The following is a 15,245-nucleotide window of genomic DNA, read 5'->3' on the forward strand; positions in this document are numbered from 1 at the left end:
GTTTTTGATACATGTACCTAGGATACACTATATATACAAGTTTTTTTTGCAAAAATAATAGGTATTTAACAAAATACCCTTGAATACATGTAGGTCCCCCCTTGGTGACGAGGAGTGGGGCAGCCGGTGCAGGAGGGCAGCAATGGGCCGGCGTGGGAGGAGCAGCGGCGCCGTCGAGGGAGATCTGCTGTGCAGAGCGATGAGAAGAACAGATGAAGGAGATGGTCAATTTGTAGATTGACTCCTGGAAAATGACTTCATTCGCATATTTGTACTTGAAAGAATTATAGGTTGAAAGAATTATAGGTCACCAATTTTAAGTATACTGTCGGAGAAGGTAATTTTGAAGTAAGGTATTCAATTTTACTAAATTTAATGGAGATGCACGATATTTGATTTTTGATTTTGCTCGATATTTGATTTTGCTCGAGTTGCTTTTGCAGGTTGCAGCGTGCTCGATATTTGCTTTTGCAGAGTTGCTTTTGCAGCGTGCTCGACAGAGGGTCCACCACTAGGGGTGTGTTTGATCCTCGAGCTAAAGTTTAACACTTGTCACATCAAATATTCGGATGCTAATTAGAAGGACTAAATATGAGCTAATTATAAAACTAATTGCAGAAGTTCTTGTCTAATTCGTGAGACGAATCTATTAAGCTTAATTATTCCATCATTAGCAAATGGTTACTGTAGCACCACATTGTCAAATCATGAACTAATTAGGTTTAATAAATTCATCTCACGACGTTCCGTGCAATCAGTTTTGTAATTAAATTATATTTAATACTTTTTAATTAGTATGCGACCGTCCTAGTGTCAAACAGGGCCTAGATCGTGCTCGAAATTTGATTTCGCAGAGTTGCTTTTGCGGGGCTTTCTCGGCGTGAATTGAAGTGCCGCACTGCTAGCATCCAAGATCTGGCTGAAGCGACGTTGGAACTTGGAAGCTCCCCATTTGTTTTTAGTAACACGAGGTACGTTTAGCGTGTCAGCCGTCAATAATTGGTACAATATAGTAGTATTTATTTGACAGCCTAAGGGCCTGTTTGGTTTGGAATTGCTTATAAATAAGTTGCTTATTTGCTTATTGTAGTTGCTTATAAATAAGTCTAGGTGTTTGGTTTGGGTTGCTTATTTGCAATAAATGAGAGTGGTATTGACACATTTACCCCTGGTCCACACCATTTCCCTCTACCCCTAATTAATGCAGCTGTTACCCTCCTGGTCCCTGGCGCCACAGCAAAATTGGCGCCAGTGTAGCTCCTGCTCTTGGCGCCAGAGATGTTTCCTGGCCCTGGCGCCAAAATTGTTCACCGTGTGCGCCACAACTTGCGCCAGAAACTGCTCCAGGGAGGTTATTTTTTGTTCGCCAAATCAGTAGCCATACGGGAGGTTCATTTTTTTTTCCCGGCTTTCATTTGGCTGCCACGGTGCTGGGAGCCAAATTTATTATTCAAAAAAAATGTTGTTCAACAATTTACAAGTACCTTATTTACAAAACAAAGGAAGCTAAGATCTACTGGAGAGTCCATCGGCAATCCAATCCCTAAATTGGTTCATGTCTTGATCTTCATCCCCATGTTGACTAGTATCAGCATTGTTTTGTGACGACGATGCGTCGGCAGGCGCCACATAGGATTCATCGTTATCCGCCCTCTCAAAGTCCACATCAGCAAGTGTACTCTCTCTAATGAAGTTATGAATTGCCATGCAAGCGATAATTATGTTGCTTTGCTTTGGCATTGGATATGCCGGTAAATCACGCAAAATACGCCATTTGTTTTTCAAAACTCCGAAGGACCTCTCAATGACATTCCTTAGTGATGAATGGGCATAATTGAAAAGCTCTTTTTTACCTCTAGGGAGTGGTCCTTGTCGAAACTCTGGGATATGATATTTCGTCCCCTTGTATGGTGCCAGGTATCCCGGTCTATTTGGGTACCCAGAGTCCACCAAATAAAATTTCCCTGCACAATAATTAATTTTCGTGTTATACTCAACCAATAGATAGACATGGTGACTACTATGGGAACATATAATAGGGAAGAACCTTCTGGAGGATGAGGAAACTTGTCGCCGTACTTGATCAATGCATCTTTGAAGACTCTCATGTCATGCACCGATCCAGGCCATCCGGCGACAACAAACGTGAATCTCATGTCGAAATCACATATTGCTAAGACATTCTGGCTGGTGTATCCATGTCGGCCCGTATGTTGGACAACCTTGTCCACTGGCACAATAACAGGCACATGTGTTCCATCTATTGCTCCAATGCAATTATCAAAGTAGGGAGAGAACCGTGGTGACTGCAGTCTACGATGCACAGTACTAAATGTTGGGTCAACTGGTTTAACGATATCACCTGCTAGCTTGCACAGACTGTGCAAAACCTTCTCAAACTTTCGACTGCAAGTTTCAGTGGACCTAACAAAACGATCCTCAGCTTGACTCATGCTTTGAGGCGCACCACAAATCCACAAAAACATAGCTAAAGCCTCTACTGATGTCATCCTCCTTGTTGACTTCAACCCATATGATTGGACTAGGATATTGTGTAGACTATCAAACACATCTCTATTCATCCTAAACATGTTGTAGAATGATGTCCTATTCTGTAATGTACTAACAACCCATTCATAACTAGTTTGGGATGGAATCCTATACTTAGCTTTGTCTAGGTATGTGGTGTAATAGTACATACCGAAAGCTGCACAAATAGTAGCAAGTTGCCTCCTCTTCTTCTTCCTTCTGAGCAGCAATTCTTCTTCCCCATCATCAGACGAAGAATTGTGAAAAGGAAGAATCTGTACAATCAAAATAAAATCCATCAGAGTTCATGTTCACTACTCAAAAAATCAAACTTATAAGCGAGGAATGGAATGACATAAACAATATGGACATGACAGGAATGGAATGACAACTAAATGTTATGCCACATATAGAGAGGGTTCACACATAACAAAGGTTCACACATAATGAGATGGTTCACACATAACAAAGGTCCCAAATCAACACAGTACAAATATTTCACAATTTATTTAAAAGTTCCCCTCTAGCATCTAAAGCAAATAGTGCGCCACATTCTTCACTTGTCCCTCGTGACGTTCATGTGTAGCCAAGTGAACCTTGCCTCATTTGACTTCATCTGGGAGAAAACCATCCGGTTGTATTTGTCCCTGAACAACTCAATGGCTACAAAAAATTCCTCTGTACCTTCTGCAGCTCCACATTCTATTGCCTTATTGATGCATTCTTGTACCTCATAACCGGCCATTTCCTCATTTTTCCTCCTATACTCCATCTCCATTGCCCTCTGCTTCATCTCCATCTCCCTCTGCTTCATCTCCATCTCCCTCTGCTTCATCTCCATCTCCTTCTGCTTCAGCCTTAACTCCATGTCCCTCTGCTTCAGCTTGATTGACTCGCTGTCCTCAGAGCTGTCAGCTTTCATTGTGTGCACTAGGCCTTTGAATATGTTCAGAAACTGATTTTTTCCCTTCTTTGGCGGACTAATTGCGGTGTCTTTTGTGCTAGAACTCCTCTTTCGACTGCTATTACTCAGTGGGCTAGCGTACTCTTCAGGTGCATCATCTGGTAACGTAACATCATCTTCTGGTAAATCAATAACCTCATTGTCAAGGTCAATTCCTTCAGCAACCACATTTCCTGCAATGGTAGATGAATTTCCATCCACTACCACCTTCTGGTACATCTCTTGTAAGTCATCAACATAGTCAGGCATATATCTTGAAAATAACTGGCACTCCGAACTGAAAAACTGCAACACAAAAAGAAACAGCACTTATAATCTGTCACAAACATAAACAACTGGGTTTTACATTTGTTTAGGAAACCATGTTACCTTAAGGTTCTCTTCCCACCACTCGTCGGAAGCTAGAATGGCACCATTTGCTTTCCTACCTAGTCCTGACTGTGACATCACAAACTTATAGAATTCATAAAGTTTCTTGCATGTTGTCCATCTATTTCTGAATTGTTTGGGAGCATGGTTCAGGCCTGTCCTCTCGTTGAATTTTCGTGCAATTTCTTTATAACCCCTAGCGTTAATCTTTCCACCTGGGCTATTTCCTAGCCTCATTTGCTCAACACAGAGTTCACAAAATATGCTAGTGTTTTCTGCGCTCCAATTCGCCTTGTCATAATTGTTCTAACACATAACATGGAAAGAAACAGCTAGCTCAAAATGTACTTATGCAACACACATGTTCAAACACAAATAGCTGAGATAAGTGTTCTTACAGAAGGCAAGGAGTCAACATCTTCGTCATCAATATCTTCGTCATCCACCAGGTTGGTGAACGATGGACAGTGTGTTGCACCCGACATAGAGGCACCACGTCTGACGCCTCTAAATTTAGATAACCTCCCCCTTAATGATTGACGGAGGGGAGGACTTGCCCCTACAAAATTCAGAGATAACAAGCTTAGAAATTCGATATAGCCACCATTCATTCAAGTATACTGATATACAAGAAACAGATATGAACATCCACAAAAAATCAGTCCATTTAAAAAATAAAGTTCATCAATTGCTTAGCCATGAATATCCTAACTGTTTTTGAAATTGTCAGGATAACAAGTTATAGTGGAATACGAGGTGAAGGACAGCAGACCCACACAGTAATATAGCCATTCAAAAACAAGTCTTGAAACAAAACAACATTACTGTGGACCACCAAAATAAATAACTCAGAAATAAATTTATCATACATAACAAATTCAGAAATAATCAGCTTCTGATTCAACCATTTCAGATATAACAAGCTTATGATTGAACATAGAAACTGGAGTTGTAAGTATAGTTGATAAGTGTAGACCAGGTATTTAACTTTTTTTCAATACAGCATTTCAGTGATGGAGTTATGCACTTCAGCACCTGCACTTACCAAACTTCACCCTATTCTATTTACTTGAGAATGGAGTTATGTACTGGAACCAGCCATACCAGGCATGTCACATACACAAGCAGTAACCACTATGTGTCTACATTGCTTAAAGGGTAAAACATAAATGATGAAAATCCCTAGATACAAGCTTTGCCAGACCATATACTGTCTACCATCACAAATTATGGTAGGTTTGAACTATGAACACATGTTTGGGATCCAAAACATAACTCTGTTCACTGATTTGTACTGTTACTCCTAACAAAAGTCATAGTATCAGGAAGGGTACTATTTTGTACATAACAATGGCAATTGCACTAAAGTACTACAAATTCAGCGACCATATTTGACTGATAGGCTAACAAACAAGAACAATATGATCCTTAACCATATAAGCGTCTTATGCAAAAAGAAGAAGAGGACCAAACAGCTACACCAACCTGCGGGCGGCGAATGTGATGCGCTGACACTTCTTCCACGGGCACGGCCAGAACCTCGTCCAGCACTTCTTCCCCGTCCAATTGGAATACCACTTGCGCTTTGACGGGGAGGTTGAAACGATGCTGCTCTCCCGCCATCGGCACGGCCTCTTCCTCGATCGAGTAATGCGGAGTACTCTTCGATGTAGGGGAAATCTTCTTGCTGCGAGTTTAGATCGAGATTCTCCATCCCAACCCTCCCCGCAGAAACAGTAGGAGTTGTACGTGGTTGCTCAGGCCATTGAGACAGGAGCTCCAACTCATCGGGGGTGGATACGCCATGGGGTTGACGGAAGGAAGGACCTGCCGAGGATGAGGCCCCCTGCGAAAAGAAATCACGGTAACCGTCCATGATTTCAGGGATGGCGCAGGCGCGGAAGGAGGGATGGCGCAGGGGACTTGGCGCCGGGGAAGAGGAAGACAGAGAGAAAGGGGATCTTCACCGAAAACAGTGCGGACGGGGGGAGGGAGAAAGGGGATCGGGCGGAGAGAGTGCGGACGAGGGTGAGAGACAACCGAGGGTAGGAGGGAGCGGCGGCCGGAGGCGGGCGGTGGGGCGCGGAGGCGGGCGGTGGGGCGCGGAGGCAGGCGACGGGCCGGGAGCGGCGGGCCGGGGCGGGCGCGGAGGGACGGGGCGGGAGCGGAGGGCCGGGGCGGAAGCGGCGCGCGGATCCTGGCGACGTTGGCGGTGCGGGAGCGAGAAACCGGCGGCGCGTGGAGGCCGCCGGCGGAGGCGGGGCGGAAGCGGCGGGCCGAGGCGGGTGCGGCGCGCCGAGTCCCGCGCCGGCGGCTGCGCGGGGACTGCGCGCGGACAACGGCGCCGGAGGCGGGCCGGGAGCAGCGGGCCGTCGCGTGAGCGGCGCGCGGAGGCCGGCGGCGGCGGCGGGGAGGGAGCGGCGGGCGGAGATCGGGCGCGGCGCAGGGGTGGGAGAACCAGAGAGGTGCGGATCTGGGGGAGGATGCAGACGGGGGAGAGAGAAAAGTGGGGGAGAGAGAGAAAAGTGGGGGAGGGTAGGGGGGTAAAGTGCACCCCATAAGCAAAATAAGTAGCTCCAAACTTGCTTATTTGCTTATGCATAAGCAACTTATAAGCAAGTCTATAAGCAAGGGTGTTTGGGTCATAAGCAACTTATTTGCTTAAATATAAGTTGCTTATTTATAAGCAAGGCTAACCAAACAGGCCCTAAACTATATAATGTCCGGTTCGGAATTCGAATCTATCCAGCCAGCTGTTAGCGTTAAAAATAAACCGTTAGAATCCAAACAGTTGGTAGCTAAGGGCATCGGTAGGATGGATTCGGTTCAGATAGCATGGTTTACCATATTTGAATTTAAATTTAGATATGAATACAAATGTTAACTAATACGAATACAAAATGAATAGTTCGAACATGCTTTTGCATTTGAATATTTACTCAACTTCCAACATAGCGTATGTCGATGAGTTTATAGTAGATTAAAATTATGATGCAAATATGGAGTGAATTTGAGTGTACTACACAATGCATAACTTATCAAAAATAACGTATTTATCACTAAATATTTCAATAATTAGATATATCAAAATAAACATAAATATAAATATATATTTCCATAAGTAGATAACCATTTAATTAGAAAATAAGTTCATAATGCATATAAATATATTTTTTCACTAAACAAATAAAAATAATATATTTAAAATTAATATGATTAGCTATATTAACATTAATTAAACTTTATCATTAAAACTGATCTTATTAGGGCACTCCAACAATATAGTCAATTACCAGCTACAATAATTGTCCATATCATCTATGAATATCTTAATAATAAACAATCTTCCAATGAGCTAGCTATAATACTCCCTCCTTTTTTATTTATGAGGTACGGCACACACATACCAAGATTCAAACTTTACAATCTTTAACCAATAATTTAACTATCATTTTTTTTATTTTTGTAATATAAACTTTATTTGGTTGGATTTGTACAATGAGCATAAAACCCGCATTAATTAAACTAGCTATAAATCTATAATATTTATTATAGAGTAGCTTTTTCAGTCTCCCCGCATTAATTCATGTGCATGTAGGCAAGCTGAGGTGACCGTTTTAAAACTGATGGTGCCTGCCCCCATATAGGAAAGAAAGTTGGAAAATATAAAACGAGATGACTCTTATTTTAGCTTCTCGTGAGAGCTCTCTCGATCAGGAAAGGATGAGTTGGTCGGAAGCAGAAATTAACCAAGAAAGGAAAGAAGAGAAGAATGGAGGGAACTAACGAATCTAAGAAAGTAACTTTGGTCGTTGACGGGTTGGGGTTGCTTGCTCTGCGCCCACAAGGTTCTCCGGGAAGGCTACCGCCGGCCCTGCGGTGGAGATGGGCTTGAGGCGAGGCAGTGATGACCCCGTTGGCCAAGACGGTCGGGGACATCCGATGGAGGGTGTAGGACGATGGGGGTAGCATATTGACATTCTGATGAAGACGGATTAGCGCGGCGGTGGTAAGCGACGACTTGTCCAGCAGCAAAAGCCACCGGAGACGAAGTAGTTGGACAGGGCAGGGGTGCTCGTCAAAGAAAAATGATGACGATAAGGTCGGAGACGAAGAGCATGAACAGCGGAGGAGATTGCTGTAGGGGTGGATCGCCCGGGGCGAGCCGGCGAGCCAATGGCAATCTAATTGCTTTATATATTTTCTTTTTTTCTATGGACATATCAAGCCGATAAGACGAGGTGTGGGGCGTGGGGCTCTCCAAGGAACCCAAGTGGGACTGGGAGACCGCTCTCCACCAGTCGCCTCCGTAGAAAAAACAGGCATCGCTCCTGTTGGGCTACAGTGTCAGGAATCATTGCTGGGCCCGCAACACAAGTAAAAGCAAATAAATAATGAATCAAGGATAAGGATGGCACGTGGAAGGGCAAGGAGAGGTTGCATGTACAGAGATGCCTCTAGGGCCTGTTTGGTTTTCTCGGAATGGCATGGAACCAAGCTCGTTCTGGGTGGATTGGTTTCCAAGTTAAGTCTGCATTGGAATCACTGTTCGGTTAGACTTGACCTAGAATGAAAATAGGCTCGGCTTGGCTTTCCCCTACCCTCCACGGCCTGGTTTGAAGGCCCATCCCCCTTTTGGATCAGTTCCTGGCCACGACGCGAGGAGCTGACGGCGCACGAGGCGAGTCATGGAAGGTCGGCCGAGCTCCACCAGCCTCAAATCTGAACGGGGCGAGCTCCACCGGCTAGGTGAGCATGGCGCCAGCACGACTAGCACGCTAGGGCGCACCTGTACCCCCACTTGCCCCTGCCAAATGCCAGCCAGAACATGGCCGGCGGCGAGCGGTGGCATGGGCAGACGGGCGGCATGCCACACCGGCAGCCACGGCGGCGGAGAGAGGGAGGTGACGAGCGCTGCAGCACCAGGGGCTCACCATAACTAGGTTTTTTCGGTTGGTTGTCGAAGATGATGGCCGGAGAGTGGTCGTCGGTGTGCGCGTGGAGCTTGGAGCGGCGGCGGGAATGGAGGTCGCGAGATTTGAAATTCCCGGCGGAGAAGTGGTCGAAGCTCGGCAAGGAGTGGTGGAGGGTGGAGTCTAGGAGGTGGTGGAGTTTCGGATGGAGGCGATTTGGTTCTGGTAGAGTGGAGCGGACGAATTTGGCCATCGCAGCTGCACAACTCGGTACGGTTCATGCACGTCTGGCGCAAGAAGAAGAAAGGAAGAGAGAGAGGGAGAAAGCGAGACCGGCGGACTGGGATTCTAGGAGAGGATAAGGTCGAGGTGTTGGCTTCCGTGCAAGGTCGAGCAGTGGCCAAGGACAGCGCGAGCAATGTCAAGGATGGGCGAGCAATGGCGATGTGATGCCAGCGGCATGGGCAGAGCGTGGGTACAGTACGATGAGCCATCCCAGTGGGTTGACCGCAACGAGGTCGTGCGGCGCAGTCGTCGGCGCGTGGGCGCAGTGATGCTCGTTGGCGGCGAATGGGCAACGCACGCCGCGCATCCTGGGCGGATTGATTCCATCTGTACCTATTCGGTTTGAGCGGATTGGCAGGATTAAATCCTGACCGGATTGAGTGACACAGGCGGAATCACTCGTACTGGGCCTTAAAGTAATTCAAGCTAGAATCCAATCCGACTGAAACGAACGAGACCTTAAAGTACTTCCTTCCAAATTGTAAGTTATTCTAATTTTTTTGAGAGTCAAACCATTTTATGTTTGTCATAAAGATTTATAGCACTGAATAGATATACTATGAATGGAAATATATTGCTTTGACTTTTTAAGAAAATTGGAATGACTTACAATTTGAAACGGAGGGAAATTGTAACGGAGGGAGTACGTTGACCTTGCAAGGACCTTTGCCGGTCATCAGTGTCTTGTGCCCCTGTGCCCTGACGGGAAAAAAAACATCCTCTCTCAATATAGAGGCACAGGCACATAAAAATCCAAATTACTAGCAATTCCGTGTTGATGTGCAATCCTCTGCTTACTGTTATTCACAAACGAAACCAGGCAAGCAAATAGGCTCTCATGGAGTCATGGATCAGCAGTAGATAAGGTGTAAGATTTGCTGAGGAATAGTCAAGAACATAGCTAGTGGGAGATGACGCTGAAGCATCTGTGGGAGGTGTGGGGGGAGTGGGAGATCCGCGTGCTGGTCCTCTCCAGCCTCGCCCTTCAGGTCTTCCTCCTCTTCGCCGGCGGCCTGCGCAAGCGCATCGCCGAGTGGTGGCTGCGCATGCCGCTCTGGCTGGCGTACCTCCTCGCCGATTACATCGCCATCTACGCACTGGGCAACCTATCCCAGAACCAGAAGCTCTGCGACGGCTCCCGGAACGCCGAGATGCACGTCCTCGTGTTCTGGGCCCCCTTCCTCATCCTCCACCTCGGCGGGCAGGACACCATCACGGCGTTCGCCGTCGAGGACAACGAGCTCTGGCTGCGCCACTTGCTCAGCCTCGTCTCGCAGGTCGTCCTCGCCGGCTACGTCTACTGGAAGTCGCGCCCGGGGGTCCGGCTAATGGTCCCGGCAATCATAATGTTCATGGCCGGCGTCACCAAGTACGGCGAGCGGACGCTGGCGCTCCGGGCGGCGAGCATGGGAAGCCTCCGCAGCTCCATGCTGACGCCGCCGGACCCGGGCCCCAACTACGCCAAGTTCGTGGAGGAGTGCCAGTCGCGGACGGACGCCGGGCTGGTGGCCAAGATCGTCATCGTACCGGAGCGGCCCCCCGACGGCGACGCCCGCGTCGAGGTCAGGCGGGTGGAGTACGGCGACCTGGTGTGCAGCGCGCACCGGCTCTTCCACACCTTCCGCCGCCTCTTCGTCGACCTCATCCTCAGCTTCCAGGACCGCACCGACAGCCTCGCCTTCTTCCGGAGGCTGGAGATGGAGCAGGCGTTCAAGGTCGTGGAGATCGAGCTGGTGCTCATGTACGAGTCCCTCCACTCCAAGGCCCCCGTCATCCACGGCTGGCTCGGCCGGGGCCTCCGCGTCTTCACCCTCGCCGCGCCGGTCGTGTCGCTCGTGCTCTTCGCGCGCGCCGCCGGCGACATGCGAAGCAACGCGCGCGTCGACGTCGACATCTCCTACGTGCTCCTGGGAGGCGCCATCTTCTTGGAGACCTACGCCATCCTCCTCATGGTGATCTCCCCCTGGACCTTCGCCGATCTGCGAGCCAGCGAGCGGCTCCTGCCGGCGGCGGGGGCGGTGTTCTGGCTGATCCAGCTCTTCCAGCCGGAGACGAGGCCGAGGTGGTCAAACCGGATGTCGCAGTACAACCTCATCAGCTACTGCCTCAACGACGAGCCCCGCTGGTACAAGGGGCTCATGGAGCGGCTGGAATGGCGGTGGAACTTCCGCGTGAAGACGATGTGGGACAGCTGGAGGTACACGAAGAAGATCGCCGTGTCCAAGGAGCTCAAGCAGCTCGTCTTCGAGCAGCTCAAGAGCAAGGCCAACAGCACCATGGATCCCAAGACCTACCGGAAGCTCGGCGAGCACCGGGGCCAGTGGGCGCTCCAGCGCAAGGGCCTGTACCAGCAGCTGGGCTGGAGCGTGGACTGCGAGTTCGACAAGAGCATCCTCCTCTGGCACATCGCCACCGACCTCTGCTTCTACGCCAACCAAGACGACATCATCGGCGGTGACCCTCTGCCGGCGATGAGCAGGGAGGTGTCCAGCTACATGCTCTTCCTCCTGGTGATGCGCCCGTTCATGATGACGGCGAGCATTGGGCAAATCCGTTTCGGGGACACCTGCGCGGAGGCCAAGAGCTTCTTCTTCCGGCGAGCCGACGAGGCCGGGGACGAGGCCGGCTGCGCGGAGAGGCTCCGGGCGGTGGACACGTCCATCGCCGAGCCGCGGGACGTGAAGGGGGACCGGAGCAAGTCGGTGCTGTTCCAGGCGTGCAAGCTCGCCCGGCAGCTGCTGGAGCTGGAGGGCGCCACGGAGGCCAAGCGGTGGCGGCTCGTCACCAGCGTGTGGGTGGAGATGCTCTGCTACGCCGCCGGCAAGTGCGCCGGGAGCGCCCATGCCAGGCAGCTCAGCCAGGGCGGCGAGCTGCTAACCGTGGTGTGGCTGCTCATGGCGCACTTCGGCGTCGGCGACCAGTACAGGGTGGAGTCTGGCCACGCCAGGGCCAAGCTCGTCGTTGACACATAAGTACATAACCGACCGCTGGGCTCGCCAGCCAGTAGAGGGCTAGAGGCTGGTGGTGCTTAGTGAGGAACTGACATATGAGCCGGTTGAAGCAAATTGAAAATATCCGAAATCAAATTTAATATAGAATTTGGAATATATTCTATTAGAAGAATCCATTTGTGAATTAGAGAAATAAAAAGAAAGTTCAATAAATTCTAGAAATCACAGCACACGGCTGACTGCTGAGGCAGCAAAACGTTCCTCCTCTGTTTGGGCACAATACACTCTAACATTGAATACACAGATGCACATTTCTGCGTAAGAAATCACCAACTGGGATCTGCATTTTGTTTTTGTCTATCCATCTGTCAATAAATTTACACCCCTAAGAACTGTCAATTTTTGAACCATTGAATTTAAATGAAAAGCTCACATCGCAATGCCTCCTATTGTAACGACCTCGGTTAAAATCCTTCACGTTAATCTTAATCCGAGCCCCTGATCCCCTGTCTCAGCTTTACCAAGTCTAAGTGCTCAACCTCCAGTTCAGTCCCGACCCCGCCAACCCCAACTCACTCGCCGGATCTTTCTAAGTCCTCCCACAACGCCTCCCTTCAATCTGAGCAGTGGACCACCGAGACTGACCGGTGGACCCACGAGATCTTTCTCCCCGATCTCCCGCGACAGACGCACTCGAGTTGCATGCCCGCTTCAGAGTTCCCTTGCCGCGTGGCTCAACTTCTCCGACGCCCGCCGCTCCGCCCCGTCGCCGGCCGCGACCGGATGGATTCTCGCGCCCCCTTCCCCAATCGCAGCGGAAGCTCCTCTGCTACCCTTTCTGCAGCACCTCGCCGCCCGCACCCATCATCACCTCGCTAGACCCCCGGCTGCAGAGCCCGATGCCACCCGTCTTTTCCGTTGCCCCTCCACAGTCGCGCCGCCCCGGTCCGCGCTACGCGATGATTCCTCCTCCGCCAACCCAGACCACGGCTGCGACAGCTCCTTTTCCGCCCTGTCAGAGCTCTGCCTCCGACAATCTGTTGCTCCGCGCTCGCTCACGCGACCGCAGCCGCCTGTGTTCTCACCTGTGCGCCCTCGTTTCTAGCGTCGTTTCCCCGGTCGCTTCCATCAAATCCACCGCACGACGACGCCCGCCTTCGCCAAATCTCAACCACCGACAAAACCGCGCCTGCGCCACCCCGCCTCTAGTACCCAATGACCGCCGGTGTCATCCCCGAAGTCCTGCTCCACCGCCCTCGTCGCTCAATCGCCGCCCCGGCAGCGCACTCCATCGTTCTTCCCGGTCTTCGCGCCGTCCCAACCCTCTCTCTTTTCCGCACAACTATAAAAGGGAATGCCAGAGCTCCGTCGGAGTTCCCCTTCGCCATCGCTGCCCTCCCGCCTTGCTCTCTGCTCGTCGCTCAAAACGTCACCGCTTAAGCTCCTGAGGAACTCTCCTCTCCGCTCAACACCGCCCTTCCCAATCCACCCAGCCGCTTACTCCCCCTTGCGGCGCAAAAACTTGCTTGTGGTCCACAAGAGGCACCACCGCCGCCGGAACCCGCCGGACCTCGCCGCTGTCCCAAGCCTTAGTCTTTCCGCCCAAGTCTGCTCTTTCCCGACCCCCAAGCCTCATCCGTAAGACGAAGGTAAGTTGCAGACCCCTTGTCCGTCTCGTCCGACCCCTCCTATCCGCCCGACCCCTGTTCAATCTCGCTCGACCCTATTTGTTTCGCCGACCCTTTCTCCGGCTCGCCCGAGGGCTCGGCTGCATCCTTTTCCTAGATCCAAGGGTATAGGTGTAAAGACTTGGGGACTTCTCAACGTAAGTCTGAGGACCCCTAGCACATCTATTCCTCTAGATGAAGGGTCTGATCATAAGTTCCTTCCCATCCGACCCTCATATCTTGATCTCCACCAACTCAAGCGAACCTCCCCACCCTTTCGTAACTTGCCACAAGTTTCTGGGCTCAAACTTGCAAGTGTTGCTGTTGAAATAACCGTCTAAATGCTAACCCATGCATTGTATTCGTGTAGAGCTGCGTCTCGCCGACGGCTTCTACGAGTTGTGCCCGGCGCCAGAAGACGAAGCTGCAGCAGAGCTCCCGCCTCCAGAAGCCGAAGCCGTCCAAGCAGAAGAGCAGCTCCCCTCCTCCTTGTTTGAAGGCAAGCCCCGGATGCATGAATCCCCCTATGTTTTCCCAAACTTGCGCATGCCTTCTTTATCATGCTTGTGCATTTACGTATAGGAGTTGTTTGGAACCGTAGATGCATGACTTAGTTTTTCCTTGATCTGAACACTAGTTGTTGGACCGAGTAGATGCTTTGCTTAAATAGAAAACGGTAAAAGCCGAGTGATTTCCTGCCACTCGCAAGTTGTAGGAGTTGGTTGTTTCCTCTTCTGTTACAACTATAAAGACGATGGACGGGGCAAGGTGTTGGGTAACTCTTTGGTGGTCGGCTGATCGCCCCATCTGTCTATGAAACTTGCTAAGGCCCAACAGTGGTGGTGTTCATGATCAAGTGTTTGAAAGTACTAATCTCATACCTAGTATGGGATGGGGAAGCCTAGTACTTGATTGAACTAGGGCGTGGCTTATACCCCTGCTGTCCCTGGAACGTGGTTCCCATGGTGCATCATGTGGGTGCAAGTGCGGTCACAGTACGGGAGAGGCCGGGACTGTGGAGCATTGCATGCCAAGGGAAGTTTGGACCTGACACGTGCCTGGGAATTGATGGGGACGACCGACACAGGAAGCGACCCTTGTGGTGCGCGGATGTCATGAGATTAGGTTTGCCATGCATGGTTAAGAAACTCGAATCGATTCGTGTGCCTCTCACAGTTTGAAACTGCTTGATCGCTATGCTACCCTGAGTAAGAAAGGAATCTGATGATGACATGGTTTTGATGATGGTAGTTATACACCTTCTGTTTGGTTCCATGTTTGCTCAGAATAAGTTGCTAACTTAGACCGGATAATGAACTTAGAACCTGAGCTAAAACTTGAAATTAGGGATACACCTAGTGCTTTTGGCAAACAAACCCCTCAGCCAAAGAGCCTTGCATGTCTAGAAGAGGTGGAGTAGCTTCCTCCTGTCGGTTAAGTCTTGTTGAGCTTAGTAGCTCAGCCTTGTTGTGGCTCCTCTTTTTCAGGTGAAGTTGCTGCTCCTGAGCCATCCTCTGTTGGCACTTGGCCACCCCAACTCCCTCCGGGTTGGACGGTTGAGTGGGAT

At 49.9% G+C, this 15,245-nt stretch overlaps 2 protein-coding genes across 5 annotated transcripts; one reads left to right on the top strand and one right to left on the bottom strand.

The window, feature by feature from the left end:
• Positions 1-1,460: 1,460 nt before the first annotated feature.
• On the bottom strand, positions 1,461-9,995 carry LOC117835555 (protein ALP1-like). 4 transcript variants are annotated; one of them, XM_072290716.1, is made up of 6 exons: positions 9,859-9,958; positions 9,671-9,759; positions 5,348-5,708; positions 4,261-4,421; positions 2,048-2,804; positions 1,461-1,964 (listed from the first exon to the last, which is right to left on the bottom strand). In XM_072290716.1, the coding sequence occupies exons 3-6, from the start codon at positions 5,574-5,576 to the stop codon at positions 1,507-1,509; spliced, it is 1,605 nt and encodes a 534-aa protein (XP_072146817.1). In that variant the 5' UTR covers positions 5,577-5,708; positions 9,671-9,759; positions 9,859-9,958; the 3' UTR covers positions 1,461-1,506. The 4 variants fall into 4 exon arrangements, with proteins under 4 accessions (XP_072146817.1, XP_034570802.1, XP_072146816.1 ...); XM_034714911.2 differs by lacking the exon at positions 5,348-5,708 and having other exon boundaries at positions 9,859-9,995; XM_072290715.1 differs by lacking the exons at positions 9,671-9,759; positions 9,859-9,958 and having other exon boundaries at positions 5,348-5,962.
• Positions 9,972-12,167, top strand: LOC117836830 (uncharacterized). The gene has a single exon (XM_034716344.2). The coding sequence runs from the start codon at positions 9,972-9,974 to the stop codon at positions 12,030-12,032; it is 2,061 nt and encodes a 686-aa protein (XP_034572235.1). The 3' UTR covers positions 12,033-12,167.
• The last annotated feature ends 3,078 nt before the right edge of the window (positions 12,168-15,245 follow it).

The sequence above is a fragment of the Setaria viridis genome, chromosome 9 (assembly GCF_005286985.2).
Source record: "Setaria viridis chromosome 9, Setaria_viridis_v4.0, whole genome shotgun sequence".
In the NCBI taxonomy this organism is placed as follows: domain Eukaryota; kingdom Viridiplantae; phylum Streptophyta; class Magnoliopsida; order Poales; family Poaceae; genus Setaria; species Setaria viridis.